This window comes from Aythya ferina, assembly GCF_964211825.1.
Source record: "Aythya ferina genome assembly, chromosome: 6".
NCBI classification, from domain to species: Eukaryota; Metazoa; Chordata; class Aves; order Anseriformes; family Anatidae; genus Aythya; species Aythya ferina.
In genome coordinates, this window is record NC_140303.1 from 28,042,715 (window position 1) to 28,068,075 (window position 25,361).

At 47.8% G+C, this 25,361-nt stretch overlaps 1 protein-coding gene across 5 annotated transcripts in view; it reads right to left on the reverse strand.

The window, feature by feature from the left end:
- The window catches only part of GLI2 (GLI family zinc finger 2), a 297,910-nt gene that overhangs the window by 15,906 nt on the left and 256,643 nt on the right, over nt 1–25,361 (reverse strand). For all 5 annotated transcript variants that reach the window (XM_084523598.1, XM_084523599.1, XM_084523600.1 and 2 more), the window contains 6 exons: nt 23,780–23,971; nt 13,818–14,019; nt 11,267–11,480; nt 9,662–9,775; nt 6,061–6,192; nt 2,267–2,416 (listed from right to left, as the gene is read on the reverse strand). In XM_084523598.1, coding sequence (XP_084379724.1) covers nt 2,267–2,416; nt 6,061–6,192; nt 9,662–9,775; nt 11,267–11,480; nt 13,818–14,019; nt 23,780–23,971 — 1,004 coding nt within the window. The remainder of the gene's footprint in view (nt 1–2,266; nt 2,417–6,060; nt 6,193–9,661; nt 9,776–11,266; nt 11,481–13,817; nt 14,020–23,779; nt 23,972–25,361) is intronic.

Here is a 25,361-nt window from a genome sequence, read left to right on the forward strand (position 1 = left end):
CCATCAGCTCTGCTGAGAGCAACGATTGTGAAGGGCTGAACACTTGGGGTTTAGCTGAAATGGTGGCCACTGTGCTTCCCACTGCTGCAAGAAGCAACACGGGAGCTGTCGCTCTATCATTCTGCTGCCTAACCAACCAAGGAGTGAATTTATTGCCTTTAACATGTGCAGTAATTTAAGTGCCACTGGCCTGGCTCTGCACAGACAGGGCTCTACTAACGAGGTTCTCCCATTCCTTGCCATCTGGGACCCCAGCACGTAGGCACACCGATCTCATGTAGCTTCGTTGTTCTGGAAAAGACATAGGGTTACTCCAGCTTCCCCTTATGGTCTGGCATGAGGATGGTGGACATAAGGCAAACTTTCTCTGCCCTCTTCTGACACCCAGGTCTCCTCAAGACAGTAGAAGCACCCTTCAGGAGCTGATTCCTTCTGTAGATACGTTGAGGCATCCAGTTCCCCTTCCTCAGACAACTTTCACGAGCCCCTTAGGCCCACAGAACATGCTGCAACTTTGAGGAGCACAGTATAGCCTTTTCTTCTCCTGGCCTGGGCAAACTGGAGTCGATTATGGTTACTGAAATACATCATTCCACTCGCTGGAAAACAAAGGGAACTCAGCACGAGGCAACTCATGTGTCCATTCTGGTTTTGCTGGATACTGACACAAAAATGCAGTTCCTAAGAGGAAAAGTACTGAGGCCCCATTTTCAAATAAAGGCTTTTCAGCAAAGCATCCTGTGCATGTTCAAAGCAGTTGTTCCCACTCTTATGCGTGGATTTGATTATGTCAGTGGGAGTTCTGGCTGTCATCTGTTGAAATAATTCTTGACCAGATCCCAGGCTGCAACTGGGCTCATCTGTAGCTTTATGTACACCGCAAACTTCTTGTCTGAAACAAATGGCACTTTGAAAAATCACTGCCAGACATGGGCAAGGAATGCTCTGCCAAACACGGGCACCATCTGCAGAGCTCCCATGTATCCCAGTCAGTTGGAAACCGCCAGGACTCCGGTTCAGGGAGGGTTGCTGTGACATTTCACACACAGAAGGACTGCAGGCAGAGGATGATTTGAGACTGCAAATTGCCACAGCCTTGCTGTTGCTCCAGTGAGACACAAGCGAGGCTGGAAAGAGGCAGGATTGAGCAGCAGTGCTTTTTCCTGCTCCATTTCAGTACAGGAGAGGATGCAGACCCTGCTGGTTTTCACCTCCTGAGTCCCTCTACTTGGAAGGGCAGGGCTAGTCTTCCCTTGATGCTCCCTTCGCAGCACACTGCCAATCAATATTCCTTGATACTTTTAAGGAAGATTGGTAAAGTGCTAGAACTGGGCAAGGTGCTTTAGAAGATTAAAACAAAGGACATGGCCCTATGCCCCAGGGAGCTAATGCTCTAAATTAAATGAGCACAAGGCTGGAAGATGGATAAAGGAGTCATGCAGCAAGCAAATCATACGTATCCTAATATTTGTAAGCAGGAGCTGGGGCAGAGCCAGGAAAGGAGCAGCACTGGAAGTGACTAATGGAGCAGAAGAGGAGGAAGATACAGGAGGAGGGCTCAGACATCTGCCAAACAGAAAGAGAGACTCATCTCTGAGACCCTGGAGAGAGCAATGGTGTAATGCTGACAGTGGAGGAGGTGTGAAGAACTGGCAGGAGGAAAAGGGAGGAGAGGATATCAAAAGACATGGGTGGACCCTGGGGCTGAAGCCTACATGGGAAGAGATGATGGGCATCTCTCTTCTCCTACCAGCCAGCCACAGCAACTGAAATCTATGGCTCACTTATCTCCAATGCCCTCGTCAAGTGTCCTTTGCTGCCCCACATTGGTTGGTGGCACGGTGGACACTCCACGTGGGATGGGAGATATAGGCTTTAATCCACCAAGGTTGAGGAACAGATGAGCCCAGCTCTCCTGTGTACTGGGCAAGCCTGTACCCACAGGACTGAGGTAAAAAATGTCACCCTATGCCCTTCCTCGGGCAGTGTTTAATGCTAGGTGCCATGCTGTATGCATGCAGAAGGTGTTGGCCCAGCTCCCGAGGCAGGAAGGATGCTTGTGTGCATGCTTGAGTACACAGGGGAGTGTGTCCCCAGCAGCAGTACTGGGTGATGCTGAATTACACACAACCAGGGCTGGGTACTTCCCCACAGCGTGGTTTCTGGTTTCCTTCTTGGATGGAAGCACTAAATTGCCTGTTTTTCACCTTAAGTGACTTGTCCCACTTGCCAAGCTGAGCTGCGCCACACGGCCCTGCCAGCTCACCGTGCACTTGTGCGGCTTCTCTCCGGTGTGCCTGCGCATGTGCACCACCAGCATGTACTGAGCCTTGAAGGGCTTCTGCTCCCGCGTGCAGTCCTGCCAGCGGCAGACGAACTCCTTCTTCTCCCCGTGGATGTGATCGTTGTTGATGTGCTGGTGGGAGAGAAGGGAGAAGCAGGTCACTCCTGGAAGAGCTGATGCCAGCAAAGCACACACGGTGCTCCCCAAACCAGCCGTTCCCTCCCCAGTGGTCAGGCTCTGCACCTGGGCACCAGGTGCACGGATAACACCGATGACCCCTCCGTCCGCAGGGACACAGGAGCCAGTGCTGTCATCTGGCGTGTCCTGCATGAGAAGGTGCACAGCAGCCACCTGGCTGCTGGGTCCAGAGCAGCCATAAATCAGAGGTTTGGCCAAAATGGTGCAAAGGAGATGGGGACCTGCAGTGCCAGGGAGCAAGGAGCCCTCTCGGTGCCTCCTGGGTGCCCAGTGCCAGTGTTATGGGTGAAGGGAAGATGAAATTAGTGGGCATTTCACCACTATTTTTGACAGAGTCATTTCTGTCTGCTGAATCTTCCTGTACCTCACCAAGCAGCTGGGACCCTTCCTGGGGTGCTGCAAAGGAGGGGTCAGAGGAGGAGATGAGTGTGGTGCTGGCCCCAAAACATCCACCTGCCCCAGTGCTGGGGCTGGCAGGAAATGGCAGCATCTGCAAGGTATGGGTGCTAGGGAAGGCTCACTGGCCTCAGTTACTGCTAAGTACTCAGGTCCCTAAAATCCCACTTCTGGGTGCTGAAAAGTCAGGCCCAGAGTGGTGCCTTCATCTTCCCTGGGAGGAAGACGAGGGTTGCTTTTTGCCAGCTGCAGGCAGATGAATCCTTGGTGAAAATAAACAGAGCCAGAGACCAGCCCATCGGCGGTGCTGCTCCTGCAGCAGCCCTGTCTCTCTGAATGGGGTCTTGCTGCCAAAAATAATGCCTGTCCTCACTCCTGTGTTTTTAGCAGACATTCACTGACAGGAAATCCTAAAATAAACCACTTTGGGTTTGGGTTTTGTTTTTTTGTACTGAGACTTTTTTTTCCAGCCCCTGTCTCCACCCCCTGGTCAAGGCCAGGCACATATGTTGCGGCTGGGGACGAGCCTTTGTCGGGGTGGCGGGGCAGCGTGAGGACACAGAAACTCGGGAAAACAGAGCAATCTGCCTTCATGGCCCTACTTGACTCCAGCCCCAGCATTTTGTGTGCCATGACTGAGTCCTGGGGACAGGGATCTGCTGCCTGGGGGCACGGGGTCTGCCCAGGGGCAGGAGGAGGCGTGTGGAGCTTGGCCACGGGTGAAGACCGAGAGCCAAAGCCCCATGCCATGATGATGGGGAGAGGCTGCAGCATGCAGCTGTGGATTGGGTTTCAGGTGGGTTTGGAGCACAGCTGCCTATGGTTCTGCTTTTATAACGTGGCATTGGTGTGAGATTTTGGCAGAGATCTAGTAAACTCCTTGGGAGACCTACGGACACAGTAAACTATGTCCAAACCAGACTGGAAAGATATGTCTCCTGGCTCTGTTTGTGTGGGAATCTGACTTACAACCAAGACTACACACGGCAGCACGAGCTGGGAGCATATGGGCTCGCCTGTTGGGTCCCCCTTGGGCCGGAGGAAGACACATTTATCGGAGGGGGACTGCAGCCCCCCTTCAGGAGCATGAACTCACTGTCTGGGCAACATCTGCTTCCCATCACACAGTGGAGGAGCAGTCACACAACTCACCACACTTCAGCTATGCTGCTCCCATCGAACTTCTCCCATCAAACTTCTCCCATCGAAGCCCTACCTGCCCTGGGGCTTTCCTTGGGCTTCTCTCAAATGTGTGCAGCCTTCAAGGATGCGGCGTAGTGGTGGTGCTTGTAAAAATACACCCTCATTCCTGCTGCTCCTCTCTGACATGCACTCGTCCCACAAGCACGTTGCCCACTGCGTGTGCAGAATAGGCTCTGCATGCCCAGGTACTTTGCTCTGCACACAAACAAGTGTTTTTCCATGCATGGTGGGATGCCACCTTCTCAGAAGTTGGCCCATGACATCTGTATTTCATTTACATGTGTATTTTGGGCATCCCAAATCCACAACCCTGTGTTGCTAGTAATCATAGTACAGAAGCCTCCATTTTTATAACCATCCACATTTAGGAAAATCTTGGACATTCTTTCAAATATTTTTCTTTGGGTTTTCTCTGGAAATAAATTGTGCTGAGCTGCCTGGATCTGCCCTGCACTTTGCTCTGGGCAGAGTTAAAGGGTTCGTCTTACAGCTGAGAGGGAAATGCACAACTACCACTGGACAAATGTGAGACCAGCCCATCCAACAGGGCTGCTGTGGTTTAACTCCAGTACAGCAACATCCCATGGCACGCAATGTGCAACCCATTAAACAGAACCCCCTATTGCTCATTTGGCCCTGAAAACAGTTTCCAGATCTGTCTGTCCTCAAGGAGTTGTTGCCCTGAACCAGTGACTTCTGGCAGGGGTGGGCAGGTGCTAACCTTAGGTTGAAGAACAACAAATGCCCCCAAATGATCAAATGCCCCAGTCTCTCTGGGCTAAGGCAAAATTTGTGTGCAGAGCTTGGGAGCTCAAACCAGCTCAAACTTGGTGGCATCTAAACCTGACTATAATAAAACGAAGATCTACAATAAAGGGTGAGAGCAGATGTGAGCTTTGTAGAGCTTTGGAAAGAGGACTGCAAGGGAATCGCACATGTGTGGCCCTGGCAGGCTTGGAGCCACGCTGAGGCAAGCAGCAAAATGCTGAAGGGGAAGCAGAAGACAGCGGCTCCTGACGCAAAATGTTCTCCATCCATCATTTTGCTGCAAGCAGCGTGGTTGCTGGGGCTGATGAATTCCTGGCAGCTCTAGGCTGGCTTCAAACAATCAGGGCTCACACCACAGACTCAAAATGAGGACTGGGATGAGGGCAGGATGGGGCTCAGACACAGATTGTGTCTGATTTCTCAGGGATTTGCCTTGAATTTGAGGGATTTGTCAATCCCAAAAGCCAAAAGAAAACCAAATGGTGGATTCCCAGGTGAAGCAAAGCACACAAAAGGTTCTAGGAATTAATTAGAACTGAAAATCCGATTAATGACTTGGTTTGGAGATCCTTCAGAGAGCAGTTTTGACACCGGTTTGGGGACATCACTGTGATTATGGAAGGCTTATTTCTCAATTTAAAAAAAATCAATCCACTTTCTCTATTTCAGATCCTGATGGAGACACTGGAGTGTGTCTCCAAGCTCTGGAAGTGCCCTATTTTTGACTTTAGAGGCAGGGAGGTGGGAAGGATGAGCTGGGCAGGTCAACAGGAGCATGAAATGCTTTCATGCCTTGGCCAAGGACTGAGGACAGCACAGACTGTTCCTGGTCCACAGTTGGTGTAGGTGTGTGGGGTGGCTCATTCAGTGAGCCCAGAGAAAAGGGGAGGTCTCAGTCCCCCTCCCCATTTTCTGGTCAGGTCTTCTGCACGGAGTCTTCTCTTATTGGGTTGTACAAGAGGGAGATCAAAATGCAGCCTCAGCAGCTGGGAAAAGAGCAACGTCAAATAATCTACGAGAGGCTTCTGGCAGCTAAACTCCTCGGGGAGCAGCGACCTGCTTTGGCAGTGTTTACACACTGTATCTCTGATTTGCACCTTTAGTAGCTCCCTGAGTGAGCTCTGGCTGTACAGCAGCTAGTGATAAAAAATGAGGACAAGTGCACAGAAACCCAAATTTATCGCTGGGGTTTCCTCCCAGCCATTACTCACATGGACGAGCTGCTCTTGAGTGTCATATTCCTTTGTGCACCCTTCCCAGTGACAGTTTGTCTCATAAATAACCTCAGGCTCCTGTTTACATTCATCCTTATCTAGATCTTCTTTCAGGTCTGTCAGATGCTCCTGCAACACACAACAGTGCATTGTATAAGGTGAACTTCTTTCATCTGAATTCCTCTGTCATTCATAGATTACAGGGCAGGTACCAACTGATCACTAAAATGTGGTAGCAACACAACATGCTTGATTACAGAGAAATAACGAGTTACAGAGTTTTGGCAGAAATGGATTGGACTTAATGACAAGACATGAAACACCCCAAAGCCATGGTTGTGATGGTGCTTGGCTCCAGCCAGGTCATGAGCAGCTGCAGGAAAGGCTGGAGAAAAGAAAAGGCTGGCTTTTGATGTTTGGGTTTGTCCTTTTCTGAAGAAAAACTTCTGATCTGTGAGAAGCAGGGAAATATGAGCAGGAAGCAATCACAGAGCAGCCAAAGCTTTGGGTTACCGCACTCACCTGACATACGCTGGGGAGAAGCATTCTATCTTCTGCATCTTTCAACAGATGGAAAATGATGCCTAACCCTTACCCAAAGATTTATGCCTCCAGGGCACTCCACAAGGACAAATGTTGAGCCCTCAAAGCACTCCTCTGGAATCAGCAAATTTGGGAAGCTTGAACAAGATCCCGTGATGAGTGGATTGCAAAGCAGAGCTCCAGGGGCTCCAGCTCCAGTCTGGGGCCCACTGGGATCTTCATAAATAAGTTAATTTAATGCTTGGCATGCTGTGAGCTCTCTCCTGAACTTCTCTGTCTACCCATTTCCTCAGTGCTAAATGAATCACTTTTTTTTTTTTTTTTTTTTTTTTTTTTTGTAACAGCCTGGTATGAGGATTAAAGCATCAGCATCTCCACAACAGTGTAACATACAACAGAAGTGCAAATTGGTACAAGTCAGAGGTAAGGACAAGGGATCACTCCTACAGACAAGGCAACCAGCAGCCAATACTGACCTGGGAATACCAAACCTTGCTGGTTTTGACCCCCTTCATTCCCTTTCCTCCCAGTTACTATCACTGTCCAGCACTGAGCATCCCACCTCTAGGGCAACTTTAGACAGGAGCATCTGGGGTGACAGACCCCATTAGTTGCTGTTCCTCGTGATCTGATGTTCCAACTGGCCCTGTAAGTATTCATCCACAGCCAGATCCATCTCAAATTGTCTCTGACCTGCCCAGATGGATCAATTTGGCTGCCATTTCCTTCCCCATCAACACCTTCCCAGAATCTACTGAGGGGCTGCAATGATTAATGGCTTAATGGCATTCTATGGCTTGGAAAGTGAGATGTGCTGTATGAGTTCAACAATTTTCATTAACTAGCTCATGGCACACATACCAGCTGTGACTTTTCAATTCAACAGTTTAGATATGGAGAGGAAGAGATTTGTTTTAATTAGCTCTTAATCTAAAAATAAAAAACTTATTGCAAGGTGGCTCTTGGGACAGGAAACTGTAGTAATTCACAGAAAGACTTCTGGTGATTCAAAGTACATCAGAGCCCAGAGAAATAGTCTGAGAAAGTTCAAACAGCAGTTTCTTTTTCCTGCAATTCCTATGTGGCTGAGCTGTGAACACTACCTTTGTTGAAGTGTTTCTTTTCACAGAAAGTGCTCTCTGAAAATGTGAAATTTTCTACTGAAAATCTTATTTTGCCAAAATGTTTCTACTTTCCATTGGAAAACCTGAATTGAGACCATTTTTATTTGTTGAAGAGGATCGACATGTTTCATTTCTGGCTAGTTCAACATTAATCTGAATTTACATGTACATTGGAGCTATTGTGGTACCATAAGAGCACAGTAACTCAGGTCCCTCATGCCTCGTGCTCCACCGTGTGCCACAGATCTTGTCTGAATTACATTTTTTATAGTGCACACCACCATGGAAGATACTGTCTGGCCAAGGATTTTAGACACCCAAACCACAACTCACATGAGGCGTTTCCAATACAGCATTTCCAAAACAAAACACACACACACATGCTTTTTTAGGGATGGTTGAGCTTCTCACTCTGCAAAAAGTGTATCAATCAGTAATCAAGTTTTCAGCAGAGTCTCCAGCAGAATGGAAATCCCCAGATTTAAAAAGTAGCTGTCACTTAGACCAGCTGAAAAGGAGACACCCCCGACATTCAGTCTTTTAACCTGCTCTCCTTGCCAGGAACAGACTGTCTTCTACCAGGCACTTTCCAATAATTTCCCAGTCAATACTGAAATGCTGCAAGATGTGAAGTTTACATTTCCCTTGGGGTATTACTCCACACATCTCCTCATTAGGAACTAGTAGGCTACCAATGCACATTTTCTTTCTCTTAATTTTACCTTGTTATTCTAATCAAGCCTCCTTGTAACACTTTAAACAATCCCCCTCCTGCTTCTTTCAGTGCTCATTTTGCATGGGACTCTGTGGATGAAACACTGAGGCAGGGCTGCAGGGGAGAGCCAGGCTGGGCTCTACAAGCACTCCCTACTGTTGGGCACACACCTCTCCAAATTGGAGCAGAGACAAGGTGGATGACAGCTTCGAGAAAGTGGCTGTTCGTCCCACAACTCCTCTGCTACAGATGCTTGAGAAAGCAGGTGATGGCTTTCAGATCTTTTTTCATTTGCTGCAGGAAATAAACACATGGCCCTATTAGCCCTGGTGGTGGCCAGATTGTTTTTTTGGGGCATGTGCTTTTGCAGCAGTGTGTGGATGCACTCCTAAACTCAAAGCTCCAGAGAGATGCCTCTTTGCCCTAATCGTGCTGACTACAGCATGTTTATCTTTCCCTGATATGCTATCTTCATCAATTTTACCAGCCCCCTGATGACTGCACACGTTGCTGTCCCCATGCATCATGCTGAGACCTGCTCCTGAACCAGGGCAGACGGAGAAATTTGTCATCAACTCTTCCATTCGCTTGACAATAACATGGCCTAATATTTCATGAAAATGAAGTGCCCAGAGCACTCCTGATAGTTTACAGTTGTGATAAAGGACGGTCAGATGGATACTGTCAGCCATTAAACAGTTTGCAATCACAGAGCTCTGGAAAGAAAGCAAAGGGCTTTGGGCCCTTCTTGGTGTCAAACGTTGTGTCACTGGTGTAAAGGATGTTGCTAGGAGCAATTCCTTGTTGAATCAAGAAGTCCTTTTTTTTGCAAGCTTTGTACCTACATGCAAGATTCCCTTGTAATCTATGCTTGCTCTGAGACACCAATACTGCTTGCTTTGCAGCACAGAAAACTCAAACATCATTTTTACAGTTATCATGAGTCAAACATTCCTTCCCTCCTCCCTTTGCATCCAACCACAGCAACAGCATGCTGAGTCCCGAGCACACATTTGAATGCTTCACTCGGTCAAAGCAGCTCTGCCCTGTACTGTGCTGGGCTTTCTGCTTCAAGAGACACCCACCTGCCTGGCACACTTTGATGCTTTGCTCCCAGCTGCATCAAAACATGCCAAGAGTATCGTTCCCGAAGACAACAAGACCCTGCAGCTTTGCTGCCTTGGGCCTGTGACACTTGTCACACCAAGAAGGTTACCTGCGTGGTCGGGGATGCTGGAGGCAAGCCCTCAACTTCGGTTTTGACTTTGCTGCGCTTGTTAATTACTGGGTTGACGGTGCTGCTCACAGCTGACTCACTGCTCTGCTTGCTCTAGGAAGGAAAATGAAGCAAGATGTGGCACTGATGAGAGACTCACTGCAGCCCCCAGCATTGTTAAAAGATAAATATAAAATCAGTCAAGATTGAACTTCAAGAGTGGCTGGGGACAATGGCGTATTGGCTTGCTGGCATGGGTTTCGTGTGAAAACTAGCCCGTGTGGGTTTGTGCAAGGCAGAGAGGGGAAAATAAAGGGCACCATCAGCTTCTGCAAGCTCACCAGTGAGCTTGGCTCTTTCAGAGCAATCCAGTCCCTGTCAAATCCATCAAAATGTTATGCAACCCCCACCCAAGCCATGATTTTATTTCTCAATGTGATGAAATGATTTGTTGAGAAAATGAATTCCTGGGGGGAGTGGGAAGCTCTGGTTACATGTGAGGGCTCCGTCATGCTGGGTGCATGCAAGGCTATGTGTATATTTTGCTAAGCTCTTAAAAAATGAGAACAACTTCAAGAGAAAAAACTATCCCATTGTATATGCATAAAATTGGAACATTAACATTTTAAATACACTCTTGCTAATTGCTCAAGATTGGTCCTGCAAGTTATTAAACAGAGGCATAACTCCTGCCAGCCACATTATTTTGGTAGCCAGTTTGTAAGAAGAAAACAAAACCAATCAATCAAATAACCTTCAATAACAAACAGAGATTGCAGTGCAGCAGCCATGAGAAACCCTAAAACAATAAACCAGTCTGAAAAGTTCAGTATAATACAACTAAAACAACAATTTGAAATGGGTGTGAAATGAGGTGAAATAAGTCTCTGGGGAGAAAACCAATTGCAATTTAAACTTCCAAGGAATGAGTATGGGAAGGGAAAATGATTAAAAATGTGTTAGACGTGTTCACTAACCATACGCATGGGGAGAGTATGTGCACACACAGAGATGTGTGTGAGTACACAGGTATTTGCATGGACTGGGTGAGGTGTATGATTTCATACACATTGTGGCATTCCTCGTTTTCAAAAAATGGCCCTTGATTTTGCAAAATTCATGAGTAAAAACAACAGCAGATACACAATGAGAAGGCCACCTGACTACCGAAAAAGAAGGAACAATATGTAAAACAGCTAGAGGTCCTGTGTCGGATGTGCTTATTTGCTAGTGAGAAAAGAGATACAGTACTTTAAAACTATCAGTGTGATTCATGTTAGTAGGAAAAAGGAAGGAGGGACTGGTGAAAGAACAGACAAGGCTTGATTCACAGCATTCATGTGCTTATCTGGCAAAACCCTTCAGCATGTGCCGAATCCCATTGATTTCAACAGCATGTAACACGTGTTCAAGGAGATTTGCTGCCCGAGATGGTCCTGCATATCACGTTAGTGCTCTGATGGATCTGGGCCTTTGGCTCCTGCATAGGTATTTGTGTGCATGGGTGTGCAAGGAAGGTCGGTGGGCCACTATTTGGCTGTGACAAGTCCAGAAATGCTTTGTCAGGAGGAAGAAAAAGAGATGTAAGGTGAGAGTCACCCCTACCTGACTGGAGTCGGAGATGCAGTTGCTGTTGCTGCTGATCTGTGCCGCAGGAGGGTTGACGGAGATGACCGCCATGTGCTGCCGAGGGGGAAAGGTGGGAGACGGCTGGATCAGGGGAGGAGTGTGCCCGAAAGCTGAGCTCAGGCCTCGCTGCTGGGTCAAGATCTGCTGGTACGTCACGGGGTTGATGGGATGGGGGAAGCTGAACGCGGGGCTGCAGCAGTGGGAGGAGGAAAATTGATGAGGAGCTATTTTAAACCATGTTTATCACTCTGGCTAGCAGCTGACTCCAGTTTGGCCAGGACTTCTCAGAGACTCCAGGAAACTGGCTGCAGTGTCCCAGCTAGATGCTTTAATGCCACAGTAGGCCTGGCAGTCTGCTTTACTGCAAAGACAACCTCTCTCTCATGCGTGCCTCAACAAACTTTTGACCCACGTATCAGACTGACCGTAATTTCTTTGCTTCCTATGTTTAAAAACAGCCAAAGCCCTTGGCAGGGAGTGCAGGACACATCTGGATGCATCTTTGCAACCCTGCAGCTCCCAACTTTTCCCAGGCAGAGCTATTCTGCAGGCTTGCAAGTCTGGGGTTAAGCCCCCCAGGCTGAAAAACCCCAGCTTCACCTGGCTCAGCTGGCAGAGATCACAACAAGCCATTTAGCACTGTCCCAGCCATGTAGTTTACCCTGCATTCAGGTGAGGGGCGTGCTGGCTCAGGGGACTGCTAAAGTATGTCACCCGTCATATGTAGGTCACTGGATCAGCTCCAATCTAGGTCAGCAGTGACCAGAAACACTACCAGCTCATGGCTGCTCAGGAGCTAGCTGGAGGCAACAGGTTGGAGCCAGGGTGCAGTGGCCAGCAGCATTAAAAATGAAGCTCTGCTTCTAGAAAAACAGATTTCACCCCCTGGGATTTGTCCCCTTGACAGAGATGAAGGAGCACTGGAGATGCGGTGAGTATCCTCTGCTCCCCTTACTCCAGACAGGTGATGCACAAGCTGTAGACTCTCAGCCCCCAAACTGATTATTTGACACCTTTAAAACTTGGCTGCCCCAAATCCTTACCCTCATGGCATTGTTGCTCCTGTAACTAAAACTGCCCATGGTGCAAATACTCAGAGAACAGGGTCATTATTAGCAACACACCTTATTTCCAATTCTGTTTTTAGGGAAAGTATTCATTGCCAGTGACCATACAATTAGTATTTCACTTCTGAAACAGTTAATGACAACTTGACCAGAAGCCTAAAGGGCAAAAATCACTACAGTGTTAAAGAGCTCTGGGAGTTAAATACGTGCTGCAGTAAATGAGGTGTGATGGCAGGCTGCTGCCCAGCACCGTTGTGTTACAACAAAGTCCAGAAATGACTTTCTGAAATGTAGCTACAGTCTAGGTCTGAGTGGGTGAGAACAGATTTCATTCCTGCTGTTAATGAATTGTTAAAAATAATAGTAAGTCATTTCATCCCAAATCGCTAACAGTTATCCCGTTATATACATAACCCATTTTACAATTCCTGGCATTTAAGATATGGCTTTAGAACTCCGAGAAGAATTTAAAATTCATTGTTATTACTTGATTACACCCTAAGAGGTCAACAATTGACCACTGGGTCTGACTCCATACTCCCCAGGCCTGTTGAAAATACCAGCTGCTACCCTGAAAAGCTTGAAATCTGAGTATAAGATCAGATGCTACAGGTATGTCCAATTAAAGACAGGGAGTGACAGGAGCAGAAAAGTAGGATTAGCAGACAAGGAGTCACTATTTTTTTTAAGTTAGCATTATGTTAGATTGTACAATTTCTAAATGACACTGCCAGATAAAGTAACTGATAAAATTAATATAATAGTTACTAATGGCAATGTCCCTGACTTCCCCTGCAAGTTTTACAAACTCTTGCTTTGCAACAACAATGTTAATTAGAACTAACATATTTAACAGTTAAGTAATAAAAAGAATAATAACATTGTGAAACTTGGGTTAAGCAATCAGGGCAGGAATTGACAACAGTGAGCTGCCTAGTGTAAGTGCTTTTTAATTAAGATTTGAGCAAAACTTTACTCAAGGGCTTAGATTCTTTTTTTTTTTTTTCAAATGTGTTTTTAGAATTAGGCTCTTAAATCCACCCAGGCAATATTTTTTTATTTATTTTAAGAATGTGAGCCAATAATTTCAAGAATACTTTGGGGCAATCTCTTAAATCAGAGGGGTTTCTTAATCAGTTGAACTATGCACAATGAGCATTTTGTTAGACAAATTTATCCTCCATTTCTGCTTGCTTGCAAAAAGGCATGATCATACTGTAATTACTGGAAACCTGGTAACCAATATTCCCATCCAGCAACCCATCCCCTCTCCCCCAGACATTTCCAAGCACCCTTTCAGATGCAAAACCAGAGGGGGCTTGGATTTAATACACCATACAGCCCCAGTGCACAGAAGGAGAGGTTTTGAGGCAGGGAAAGTCTCCCTTGCTGGAGGAGACATCACTCCTCCTTTTGGGGGACACTTAGACAGCGAGACTGGGCCACTCCCAAAGTGTTACCTTATTGTCCCAGCAGATAAATGGCCATAGGAGCCGCTCGCTGCAGAGCTGCTTCTGGAGTTGTTAATGTATGCCACGAGGGAGTTTGGGGAGGTCCTGATCATCGTCTGGAGATCAATGCTGGCATCAGACAGCGGGGAGATGGACAGGGCTCGTTTTCGGCTTAGTCTCGGAGTCACCCGCGGGCTTGAAAACCGGGACACTGTAGGAAAGAGAGAGGAGGGGAGGAAAAAAAGCAGAAAGTCAGACAAAACCAGCACACTGTTCCCTTCCTGCAGCCAGGTGAAGGGAAAGAAATGCCTGGTGGCTGAGGGTGGGTTTGGGCAGGTGAGGGGGGCACCTCCCAGAGCACTCCCTCACTGTGCTGGGGGTAGAGGAGCTCTGGGATGGGCAGTGGAGGGGGGCTGGGACTTGCTGCTCTTGTGCCTGCCACGGGATGTGTGAGAAGCTTTGTGGGCAGCAGCTGCACTTGGGTGGGAGGTTTCCTCTCTGCTCGGTGCCGAGTGACACGGGTCAAGCAGCACGGCAAACGCTGGCGTGCTTCGTCCTCCTCAGAGGATAAACAGAAGCCTGTCAATCATCCCTTTTCTCTGGCACTAAATTAACTTGAAATTAAAAGGGAAAAGGCCCCAGAAGATTTCTGTGAGCGCGGCCGTTCCTGTTGACTTGGTGGCAGGAGGAGGCCAGCGGAGCCGCACGTCAGAGCCTGGGTGACCCCCAGAAATGGTGAGTGTGTTGGGAGCAGGATGAAAGGAGTGTGAGCACAGTGCTGACCACCCAATTAATGAGGGAGGAGAGACTCCAGGAGCCCCAAAAGTAAATTAAGAGTTTTAAGAAAAGCAATTTGGCAGTTCAGGCGCAAAGTTCAAGCTCTCCTCCTTCAAGGGGACCAGCCAGTGCCTGGACCCTATTAGCAATTGTCAATCATTCAGGCATGAAGTCATTTTCAACCCTGCCAGTCCCATTTGTGGATCTGCAATACACGGCAAGTTACTGCTCTACTAATTTGGCTTCCCCCAGTGTTTCCGCATAACTGACTGGAACAACTGACTTCATCCTGAGGAAACTCTGCCCAGGACTAAATCACCTGCAAGTCACTGGGTGGTGCGGATGGGACCTGGGCAACATCACAGTGGTCCCCGAGAGCCAGGTACCAGCTCTGGCTCCTGGCCAAGCCCCAGCCCTGCCTGGATGGGCTCATCCCTCCAAAGCAAGGAGAGTAGCTTCCAGGGAAGGAGCCACCTATCTTTAAAAAAGATTCCTAAGAGTAAAAATATGCCACTGGGCCATGCTGTCTGGCAGATGATCCCCGTCCTTCACCCAGGAGAGTGTAGTGCTGTATTACTACCTGTTTTTTCCAGCAGTGGTCTCCCCAGAAAGCTGCCCTGCAGGCTTGCTCTGGCTATATTGTATTAAAGCCTGTGAGGGAAGAAGTAACTTGCCCAGACAGGCAATACAAGCTATTTTACTCCAGACAGTCAGAGGAAGAGATTTTGGTTCTGTATCACCAAACACAAGCCAGCACTTTGCAGGAACATGAATTTTCTGCCCTGCAGATAGTACTGGTACAAGAGAGGGTGAATGGGACGTACAAATTGGCAAAATATACCCTGCTAGCATGGCAAAAGCGTTCCTCAATTTGTGTTGGCTTGCAGAAGTTTGTGTCAACATTTTCCTGACATCAGTGGCTGGGCTTCAGTCTCCCAGCGCCCACATGAGTCACCCATGTACTTAAGTGGCACCACCATTACCATGCCTGAGTGCTGTGCAACTGATGGGATTTAGTGCCATTGTCCCCTCGCTACCCTTATTTCCCTCGCTGCACAAGTTAAGTGACTTGCCCAAGGTCACCCTGAACAAAGTTGGACTTCCAGGTTGGTACTTGAACCAAGCACTCTTGTGATTCTTGTCCTATGACTGAGAAGCCTCAAGAATTGCTGGCTATGATGCCTTCACTGCAAGGCTAACAATACTGGGCACTTCTCCTAAAGATCAGGTTGTTGTATATATGCTAAACCCTTTCTTACAGTATTTTGTAAAACTACATTTTCCAGCTTCAAGGAGCAAAGAGAAGCTGAAAAAATGACTCAAAGACCAGGTACCAGACCCAAAAATCACACCGCGGTCTACAAAATCACCTTGTGACTGTTAAAGCCACCCTGTGATCTGGTGGGACTAGACTCAAACTTTCCAAATGCTCGTGGCTGGCCCTTCCCAGCCCTGCTCTGCTGCAGAGTGGCACGTCCCTCGGGAGCTGGAAAAGCAGCCGCCGTCTTGCAGAGGTGCTAAGGAAGCAAAACTAAAATGAGCGAACAAATTCCCCTCTGCAAAGGCGAGTGCTGCCTGAAGGCTGGATTGGAGAACACCCAAACTTCACACTTTGTTCATGAAATCTGGGCCCTGCCAGGCCCCCAAACCATGCAAAGGTTGCTTGGGTCCAGATCGTAAAGGTGAAAACAGTGCTGTGTCCACAACATAATAACGTATTAATATCACTGATGTGAACTAATTAATATTTTTTTTTTCCCTGGCAGTAAGGCCAATACAGGGGCCACGACCCAGGAAGACCCGGGTGCTGTTGCCAGTCTTCCCCAGCCACATCTCCTTGAGCAAGTTGCTTCTTCTTTGTGTGTATTTCGGTGTCATCTATTCAGATGAGCTCCTGTACAGAGGGTTTGTGTTTTACTACCTATGTATTACACCTTGTGTGATGGGGCTCTATCTCAGCTGAGTTGACAATGTTTCTGTCGTACAAATAATATGCATCTTTCCAGATATGGATATTGCTTTCTGCATTTGCATTCCCACAGTCTCCTCCTTCTCTAACAGAAGGAAGCAGGCCAGATTTGACAGTCATATTTATCTCTGTTACTCCCACACCTCAAGGGAGATCTGTTTATTAATGTGCCACTTCCCTTGATAAATTACTAAATAGAAAGAAAAGCCTTGTACTCATTTCTCGCTGTTCTTTCCTATGATTTATGTCCACAGCGCTGGTTCAGCCATTGGTCACTGTTAATTTGCAGAGCGAAGAAGTCCTGATGTCCAACGGAAGCCCTGGTTTTACCGGTGCAACCAACGTGGGCACCCTCCTGGCTGCACACAGGTATGTCATTTTTTCCCCGTGTAAAACTCTGCTGGAAGCTGTCAGATTTGCAAGCTGGCCTGGGACTTCCTGGCACCAAACCAGTAATATGCATCGTGTTACTGTCCGCTCTAATTTAGATCTTGCACATACCGTGGGCAATATGAAATGTTTGATAGCAGATCCAATAGGTTAGGCTCGTGCTTTACACAAAAGCCTCTGAGATCTTGAGGGCTTTCAGGGAAAGCTGTGACCTAAAATCAGGCTATGGATGAACAATTCATCTCTACTTAATAACAGCCTGCCTGAGATGCCCAGAAAGGGAAATGTCTGGGAAACATAAAAGGAATTTAACCACACAAGGAAGCACTCACGAGTGTATTTAGGAAGAGGGAATTATTTCACAATTATTTCTGAAAAGCAGATTAACAGCTTCAGGATCATTCTTAGTAATAAAATCAGCATGACCTCATCCCCTGATCCGAGGACATGGAGCATGAACATTAAATGATAACAGGCAGCAGCAAGGATAAATACTAGAGTAGCTGTACACATAGGCAAGGTGTTAAAGTATTGCTCAGAACAGGTAAGCAAAACCCTGTATTGCCTGAGGTCCAGTGATGTTTCAAAGGAAACACTGCATACAACTTTTCCAGCACTGACTGCCTGGAGAAGTAAATGAAGGCAGGATCCATTTTCAGGCACAGAGAGATGGAGACGGAGAGCCTCGGGAGGATTTATCACTAAAACTCCCCCAACTCATCTTCCCTTTCAGGAATGCTGACTTAGCAAACCCAACAATGTTAGTTTCAAGATTTTTCTGATACTTGGAAAAAAAGTTAGGAGAAAAGTTTCCAAACTGTTTGAGCACTCCCTTCATCAATCATGAAAGAAAAAATAAAATAAAATTCAGTTGTTGTTCTAAAAGAAGTTTTGTTTAGAAGCCTAAAATCATGATAGGTTACAATGAATCTGAAAACGTCAGAAATTGAACCAAAATTAGGGAATTATTTAAAATTAATTCAAATCATCTGCCAGAGTTTCAGTTTTTAAAACAAACTTCTCAATGCCTCTCTCCTCAAATATAACCCTTTTTAACCTTCAGTCGCTTTCCCTTGAATAGTACTCCTTCTCACTCGGGTCCAGAAAGAAGTGATGGACCAGCGCCCACACTTCATACAGGGTCTGGGAATTATCACATCCAAGAGTTACTCAGAAGCCAGGATTTTCTTCCCAAATTTAAATTTATGCACAATGGGCCAGTGATGAGATGTAGGGCCACTCTCCCACTTCCACACGCGTGGCAGCTTGTGGTGTGAGCCCCGTGGCTGTTCCCAGTGCTGTTGTGCCGGAGGGCCTGGTCAGGTCAGGATCAGGCCCAGGCTCCCAGGGGAGGCTGGAGCCGAGGCTCCTGCCCCAGCCGCTCACCACGGCTGTGGGCTGTCAGGACACTGAGGGAAGTGGCTTTCCTGAAGGGAGATTTCAGGTCTCCCTCTCACATTAGAAATAGTGGCAGCAAAGCCCTCCTGAAAGGAAAGGGCTCCCTCAGTGGGAGCTCCTCTGGGGCTTCACGCCTCTGACCCTCCTTTTCTTATCAGAGCCTATGCAGAAATTTCAAGTGCTTCTTTATGGACAAGCACATTGCTGTGGTCTCGATCACACAGGGACATCGGGGAAATTTGCTTCCAAGTGGCCGAGCCCATAAGGCATGTGGGTTGCAAATGCTCACCCCTTTCCCCACTGAAACACCGCCAGGACCTCCACTTCCTCTGCATGCTCCTCCAAGCCCTGGGATAATCCCAGTGCTATCAGCGTGGTCCCTGTCCCTGTTCACTCACCAAGGAAACTCCACCCAAAGCGTACAGAAATACCCCCTCCTCCCATCATCACACTAAATCCATGGGCAGTACTAAAATGCAGGACGATCCCTTCATTAAGAGGCAGCAGCAATAAGCTACTCACACTCTTCGCATAACCAGTTCCTTATTCCCCTCTCCCCTTCTGCAGTGGCAACACACGTCTCACTTAGACTGCAGCAGATGCTGGACATTTGTTCTGGCACCAGACGCTGTCCTGGGACCCTTCTTTCTTCCCTCCCTGGGGCCTGATCAGCTTCGAAGTTCAAGGAATACTAATGCTTCCCTCAAATCCTTGCTGAAAGACAAGGCTGCATTCTTCTACTCCCAATCCACAAGGTGACTGTTTAGACGACCCAACTTGCATATGTAAATTGAATTCTTTAGAAACCAGAGTGCAGCGGGATTCCAGACAGAGCGCTTATGGGATGCTCTGGGACCTTTTCTCTCTTCTGCACATATTTTTCTGGGGAGGAAAACAGCATTGCTGGCTAGAACTGGGTGGGAAACCATTTCCCATTCTCTGAACCTTTTCTGAAATTTCAGCAAGTTTCCATTCTGTGCTGGGACAAAGAAAACAACAACAAAAAAAAGATCTTTCAGAGTTTTTAAGGAAGCGACCGCAGGGCGTGCCGTCTGCCCGGAGTAGCCAACAGCTGGCTGGTTTGTGGAAGTCATCTGCGACCCAGCACACCCAGCCTGCACACCCCGAGCTGCTGGTCCCTCAAGCCTCAGGCAAGGCACTTCTTTCCTGGGTCACCACGAGGCTGGTTCCCCTCTGTCTCTCCGGATGGAGCAGTCACTTCGTGTCAACCTGCTGGAGGAGTCCTGAACTCACCTCTCACTCTCCTGCTAACTGCAGAAACCGCTGGGCTGCACTGCCAGCACGGTTCCTCAGCCCGGGGACTATTAAGTCATTTACTTGAAGTAGAAAGGCTCCAACAACAGTGACTGCGAGAGGCCGACGAAGTGGCCAGTGAACAGTGAATCACTGTTTGACTTGGGGAAATAAAGTCCTACTTGATCATTTGCCCACATCCTGGGCAACTGTGCCAGATGTTGGTCTGTTGGCTATCCTGGGCTGAACAAAGCCTTTTCCCAGCTGAACTGCTGTTATTAAGTCAAGACTCTTGTGACTGCCATGCATGGGGCAGCAAGAAGCAGGGCAGGAATCCCCTCCCTAGCTCCAGAACCGGATGAAATGCCATTGCAGCACTGCTGTTGGTAACTGCTGGGTTGCACAGACATCTATGCAGTGCTCGTGACCTGAGTGACTGTCTCTGTACAGTGTTGCTTGGACATAAATTGAACTCAAGATGTTTTTTCTCCCATTCTCTGACTCAGTATGAACAACCCAATCCCACTTTTGACACTGTGCAAACAGAAGTGATGGATTTAAAGACAAGCTCGGCTTCTACTGCTGGCCATGAAACTCCTTATTCTGAAGATCTGCGTCTTGTTCCCAGAGCTGCCACTGCTCTGCTGTCTGATCATTTGATCTTTCTTTTCCAATGGTGAAATGGCTGTACTGAGAGATCTTTTGATGTACAGGGCTATTAGAATACAAACAACAAGTCAGTCTGGATGCACTCCTCTTGAGAGCAAATGGCACTTCCAGAAGGGCTGTAGGTAATGACAAAAGCCCTTGTGCTTATGGAAAAAACAGCTGGATGCACCAAATACACTCAGAAAGCTGCAGTCATCTCCAGTCCCATCTATGCCCTCCACCAATATTTTCTGCCTCATGGATGCCCTCAGCTCTCACTCTATAACCTGGAATAATACACCATGTGGCACACACTTCTAGGATAGAAATGTAAAAGACTATTTGATCTGTTCAAGACAATCTCAAAAGTGTCCCACCAGCCATGCTGTGACATTGGAAAGGGGCTAACCTTTGCTTTGAAAACCTAGGCTTTCTGGCAAATAGTTATAAGACTGGATTCAAACTCTGCTCTTGGATTAAGAGTCCCTGCTTGGATGGACAGAATGAAACAGACCAGCTACCTGAAGGGTTATTTAGTTTTCACTGTCACTGGACGGAAGACCCAAGCAGCCTGGTGTGTAACACTGAGATTTGGTCTACTTTAGGGGTTTAACTATTGATGTAGCCGCACAGTAAAAAACCTGCAAAAGAGATGCAGCTGTGGAGCACCCTTGCTCAGTTATTATTTAAACACTCTGACACATGGACAGTACCAACAGGCTCCAGTCAACACTGATACCCTATTGCTTTCCTGATCCTACGCATCTGATATAGTGAAAAAACACAGACAAACTCAGTCATTGAGGGATTCTCCAAGAAATGCTGCTAGAGCAACCAGAAGGGCCCAGCTGCATGGAAGAAAAACCATACTCAGTGTCTTAGACTCCCATGGACCTGCAGATGCTTGGAGGTGATGTGACACTGAATAGACCATTTTTTTTTTAAATGTGCTTATCTTCCTCTTTTGCTTTTGCAGGTGTCAGTGTTATCACAGATGTGCTGCATATGGTCTAGCAGGAGCTACCTGTATTTCAGCAGCCAGCAAAATAATTCTTGTAAAGTTCATAGATTCTGGGTCTCTCTGGGAAGAAAAGGGCTCTCTGAATGAGAGATGTTGTGAGGCAGTGACTCACTAGGTTTTTATGCATGCTACTGATATTCTTGTCTCAGAAAAACACCATAAGAGGATGCTTTATTAAATTATCTGTTCAAGTATTTACTTAGTCCCCACTGATTTAAATTTTTGAAATAGCTTTCTAAAGAGAGAGGGATATTCCAGCTCGTCAGCCAGAATTTCAGAGCCATCCATTTTACTCTCTGCCAACAATTTTCTCTTCATGCTGAGACTGGGCCTCCTTCATCAGACAGGGTGGTACACTGGGGATAACGGATTAAGCCCACCAACAAAATACCAACCTATGTAAGGTAGCCTGTCTTAGGATACAGACTTGATGTTAGGAAACACTAAAATGGGAAACAGCAGCACTCAAGTTCCTCTGACTTCAGACATGCTTTTATATGCCTCAGTGGACCACAGCTGGTCACAGTACCTGCAGCAGCACCAAGTGCAGGGGGAGTGAGGGAGGATAAAGCAGAGCACTGCACGTGATCACAGCAGGAGTCCTCCCTGGGCTGATGGATAAAGCTGAATGCATAGACCAGAGATTGGCAGCGGGCTGCTGCTCCTTCACATGTTCTTGAAAAGTAGCCTTCTGGTATCTCAGGTTGCATCCTCATGATGTAAGAAAGTTTTCATCTCACTCAGAGCACGCAAAGGCCCACAAAAGGCTTTCCAGTTACTGATCAGCAAAGCTTTACTAAAAGATCAAAATAAATGCTTCGTGAGCCCTGGCTTTCCAACACGTAATGGTCACGAGCATGGCTGCATGACATTGGGACCTTTGTTACGTGATTTACTCTAGAGCCATTTTCAGGAGAAGCCAAGTGAGAAGAGAGTCTTCTGCCCAGGGAATAGCTCGGATGACTTCAGATAAAGACTGATCTTCATCAAAACCTGAGAACAGGCATCTCGGTGTGCTGAGCGTCAGCCTGCACTAGCATAAAAACAGTTGTGTTTGCTTCTCTTACTGGCTGTTTATCTGGCACTTCAGTGAGGCACTGCCGGTCAGAGATGGACTAATAAGGAGGCAAGGAGGAAGGAGTCTTGTTCAAGAGCCTGAGGAGAACTTGGCAGAGCCCATTTGCACCCATCTGCTATAAGCACAGACATTAACCCTTCAGATGGAAGACTGAGAGCAGCCTTACTGACTTGCTGCTTTGTAGCAAAGAAACCCTGAACATATTTTGCATGTTAGAGGCAGGATGACATCAAGGAGCATGTGCTCTCCCTTTCAGCCTAGGATCCAAAGTTCCAATCAGTCTAGGAATTGGCGGCAGAAAATGACTACTCAGGTAAAACTTCAGCAGCAGCTGCAGACAAGAATTATTATTATTTTTTTTTTTAGTTAGAAACATCCTCGGTCCCTATCACTGAGCAGCCAGAGCAGCTTTTATCATTCTAAACCAGTCACTTTACGAAGCAGCAAGACCGCAAAGTCTTTCATCTTAAAAGCTCAACAACAGAAACTTTGAAGCGGTAATGAAATGATGCAGAACCCCACTCTAAAAATTATAATGGTCCACAAACAAATCCAAAGGCAGCCCAGAAAACAGAAACTGGGATCTGAAAGCTGAGCCAAGACTTCTCTTTCTTGCAGCAGAACTAATCCCCAAACTGCCCTCCAGAATATCTGTGTAACCCTAGTTTTTACAAGATACATGTATGGCATAAAGTGAAAGGAAAGAAATTTCTAGCGGCTCTAAAAATCAGCCGAACCTCAGATACTCTCCCACATAAACATTACCCATCACACCAGGGCAGCGGTCAGGCCATGGGGGTGACTCAGCACTGCAATCATTAACATCATTTTATTTCTTCTTCGTTTAGCCATGAACCAGAACTTTCTGGGTTTCTAATGCCTGATACTAGTATAAATACAGCATTCCTGCAATTTTTTTTTCCTCCCACAAAGTATGAACACAATCCTCTCCACTGTAGCTCCCTGTTAATGTACTTTTTCTCCTCGGGGGTTTTGTTTTACAGTCTCCAAACCCAGAGGAGGGTCCTGCTGTGCCACGCATGGCAACAGGGGGAAGTGGCCAGTGCCTGCCCCAGACGCCAGCCGGACAAAATGTTGGGGCAGGTGGGTAGGATGGGAATCTGGAGCTGGGGCTCTCCCCACAGCATGCAGTGGTTGCCCACGGGCAAGGCAGTGGGACAGCAGCATTGCCCTGTCCACTTGACCAGCCCACCTCCTACCCATGCAACAGCCCTTCCAAAAACACCTCAGCGCATCTATTTTAAATTGGGCATATTTCATATATAGATGTATGGAACAAGGCGATGCTTCAAGCCAAAACTTATCCAGTGGTCCACCGGTTTCATCAGGACAGGGTGACCACATAGAGCAACCTCCACCTGAAAGACAGCCCCATCCATCTGCCCCGAGTTTTGGCGGCATGATCCACTACTCACCGTCGACAGGGCTGAGGTACTCGTGGAGGTGTGCCGTGCTGGCTGCTCCCCCGCTCTGCATCAGGATGTCCCCGTAGGGGTTGGGGTGGCCGGCCATCAGCGTCATTTGGTGGTAGTAATCCGCGGGGTTGGCTCCTGGCGGTGGCGGGGGCAGCCCGAAGAGGCCTCGCTCCTTCAGATGCTCATGAGCCACTGCCGAAGCCGGGGGTGAGGAGGAGAACATGGGGAGAAGGTTCCCAGAGGACGTTAGACCTCGGCGCTGAGGCGGGCGGCCCCGTCCCCCCCCGCGCCCCCCGCCAGCCCTCTCCGTGCGGCCCCGCTCAGCGTGGCCGTGACGTGAGCTTGGGCGTGTTTCTACGGACAAAAGAAACTAAGCTGGGGCCTCTGCATTCCTCCATTTCCGCAAATTTATAAACAATCTCTCGTTCCCCCTTCTAATAATCCTCCCGTTCGGACGCAGCCGTCGCCCCAGGGAGGGGGGAGAGGGCCCGACCGCCGGCAGCAGTAACCCTGTCAGCATCCACATCCCTGCCTATTAGGAAGGAAAGACAAATGCAACCCAGTTCCCGATAGCAGTGCGAGGAAATTAAAGCCAAGGTCTAATGCATAGAGCTAGGTTTAGTGTCTGGCAGCCTAAAACCATTTTGGCTGCCAAAGCCAATTACGCTCACTTTCTCCCAGCTGTAATTTTTCAAACCTGCCTCCCCACCCACTTGCCCCATTAACTTATTTACCGCGGCCTTAAAAAAAAAAAAAAAAGAAAAGAAAGGAAAGAAAGCAAAAGAAAAGCAAAGCAACGCAACCCAAAACACAATGCCTCTTTTTCATAGCAAATAACGAAACTGGCTTTTACGGGGGAGGATGGGACAGAGTACGCACACAGCAGCCGTCGTGCCTCTGCGCTGCTGGCGGCTGGGAATTCAAGCCCTGGTGAGGCTGTGGAAAGGAAGCCCTCTACATCAAGATCACATTTTGGGAGAGGGAAGGAGGCATAATGCATCTCCCAATCACCATAGGAATGTTTTGTTTCTTTTTTGCCCACAGAAGATGGTTTAATGCTGCCAGACAGTAAACCAGGGCCTCGTTGCTCTCTGTTGTGTTTTGTTTGCCCCAGTGGTGGCTCAGGAGCTGAGAGACGCTGGGATTTGCTGGGTGTGCAGTCTGATAAAGCACTTCTGGTGAAGCGAGTCACAGCTGGCAGCTCCCCAAGTCAAAGCAGGGTCATGTTATAGTCAACATGACATACACAGCAGCCCAAATTCACCATCAGTATGAAATACTGATGAGCAAGGGAACTCACACAGATCTATCCCCGCTTTTCAAAAACGAGCTCTGAGGTCCTGGAACCCTCCCAGGAAAGCTTTGTATTTTCCCCTTTCCCTGCTTGGCTATTTTTGTTCTGGACATGGGAGCCAGTGCCCATGCTGATCCCCCGTGTGGTCTGCCTGGGCTGGGTGGGTACTACCACCTCCACATGCTCTGAACACCAGCTTTCCACACAGCCCTGCCTTCTCCTGAGTACTTTCAGCAGAGCGGCTCTAGAGCAAGGAGGAAGAAAGGCCCACTCCTTCGCCCTGGAGCC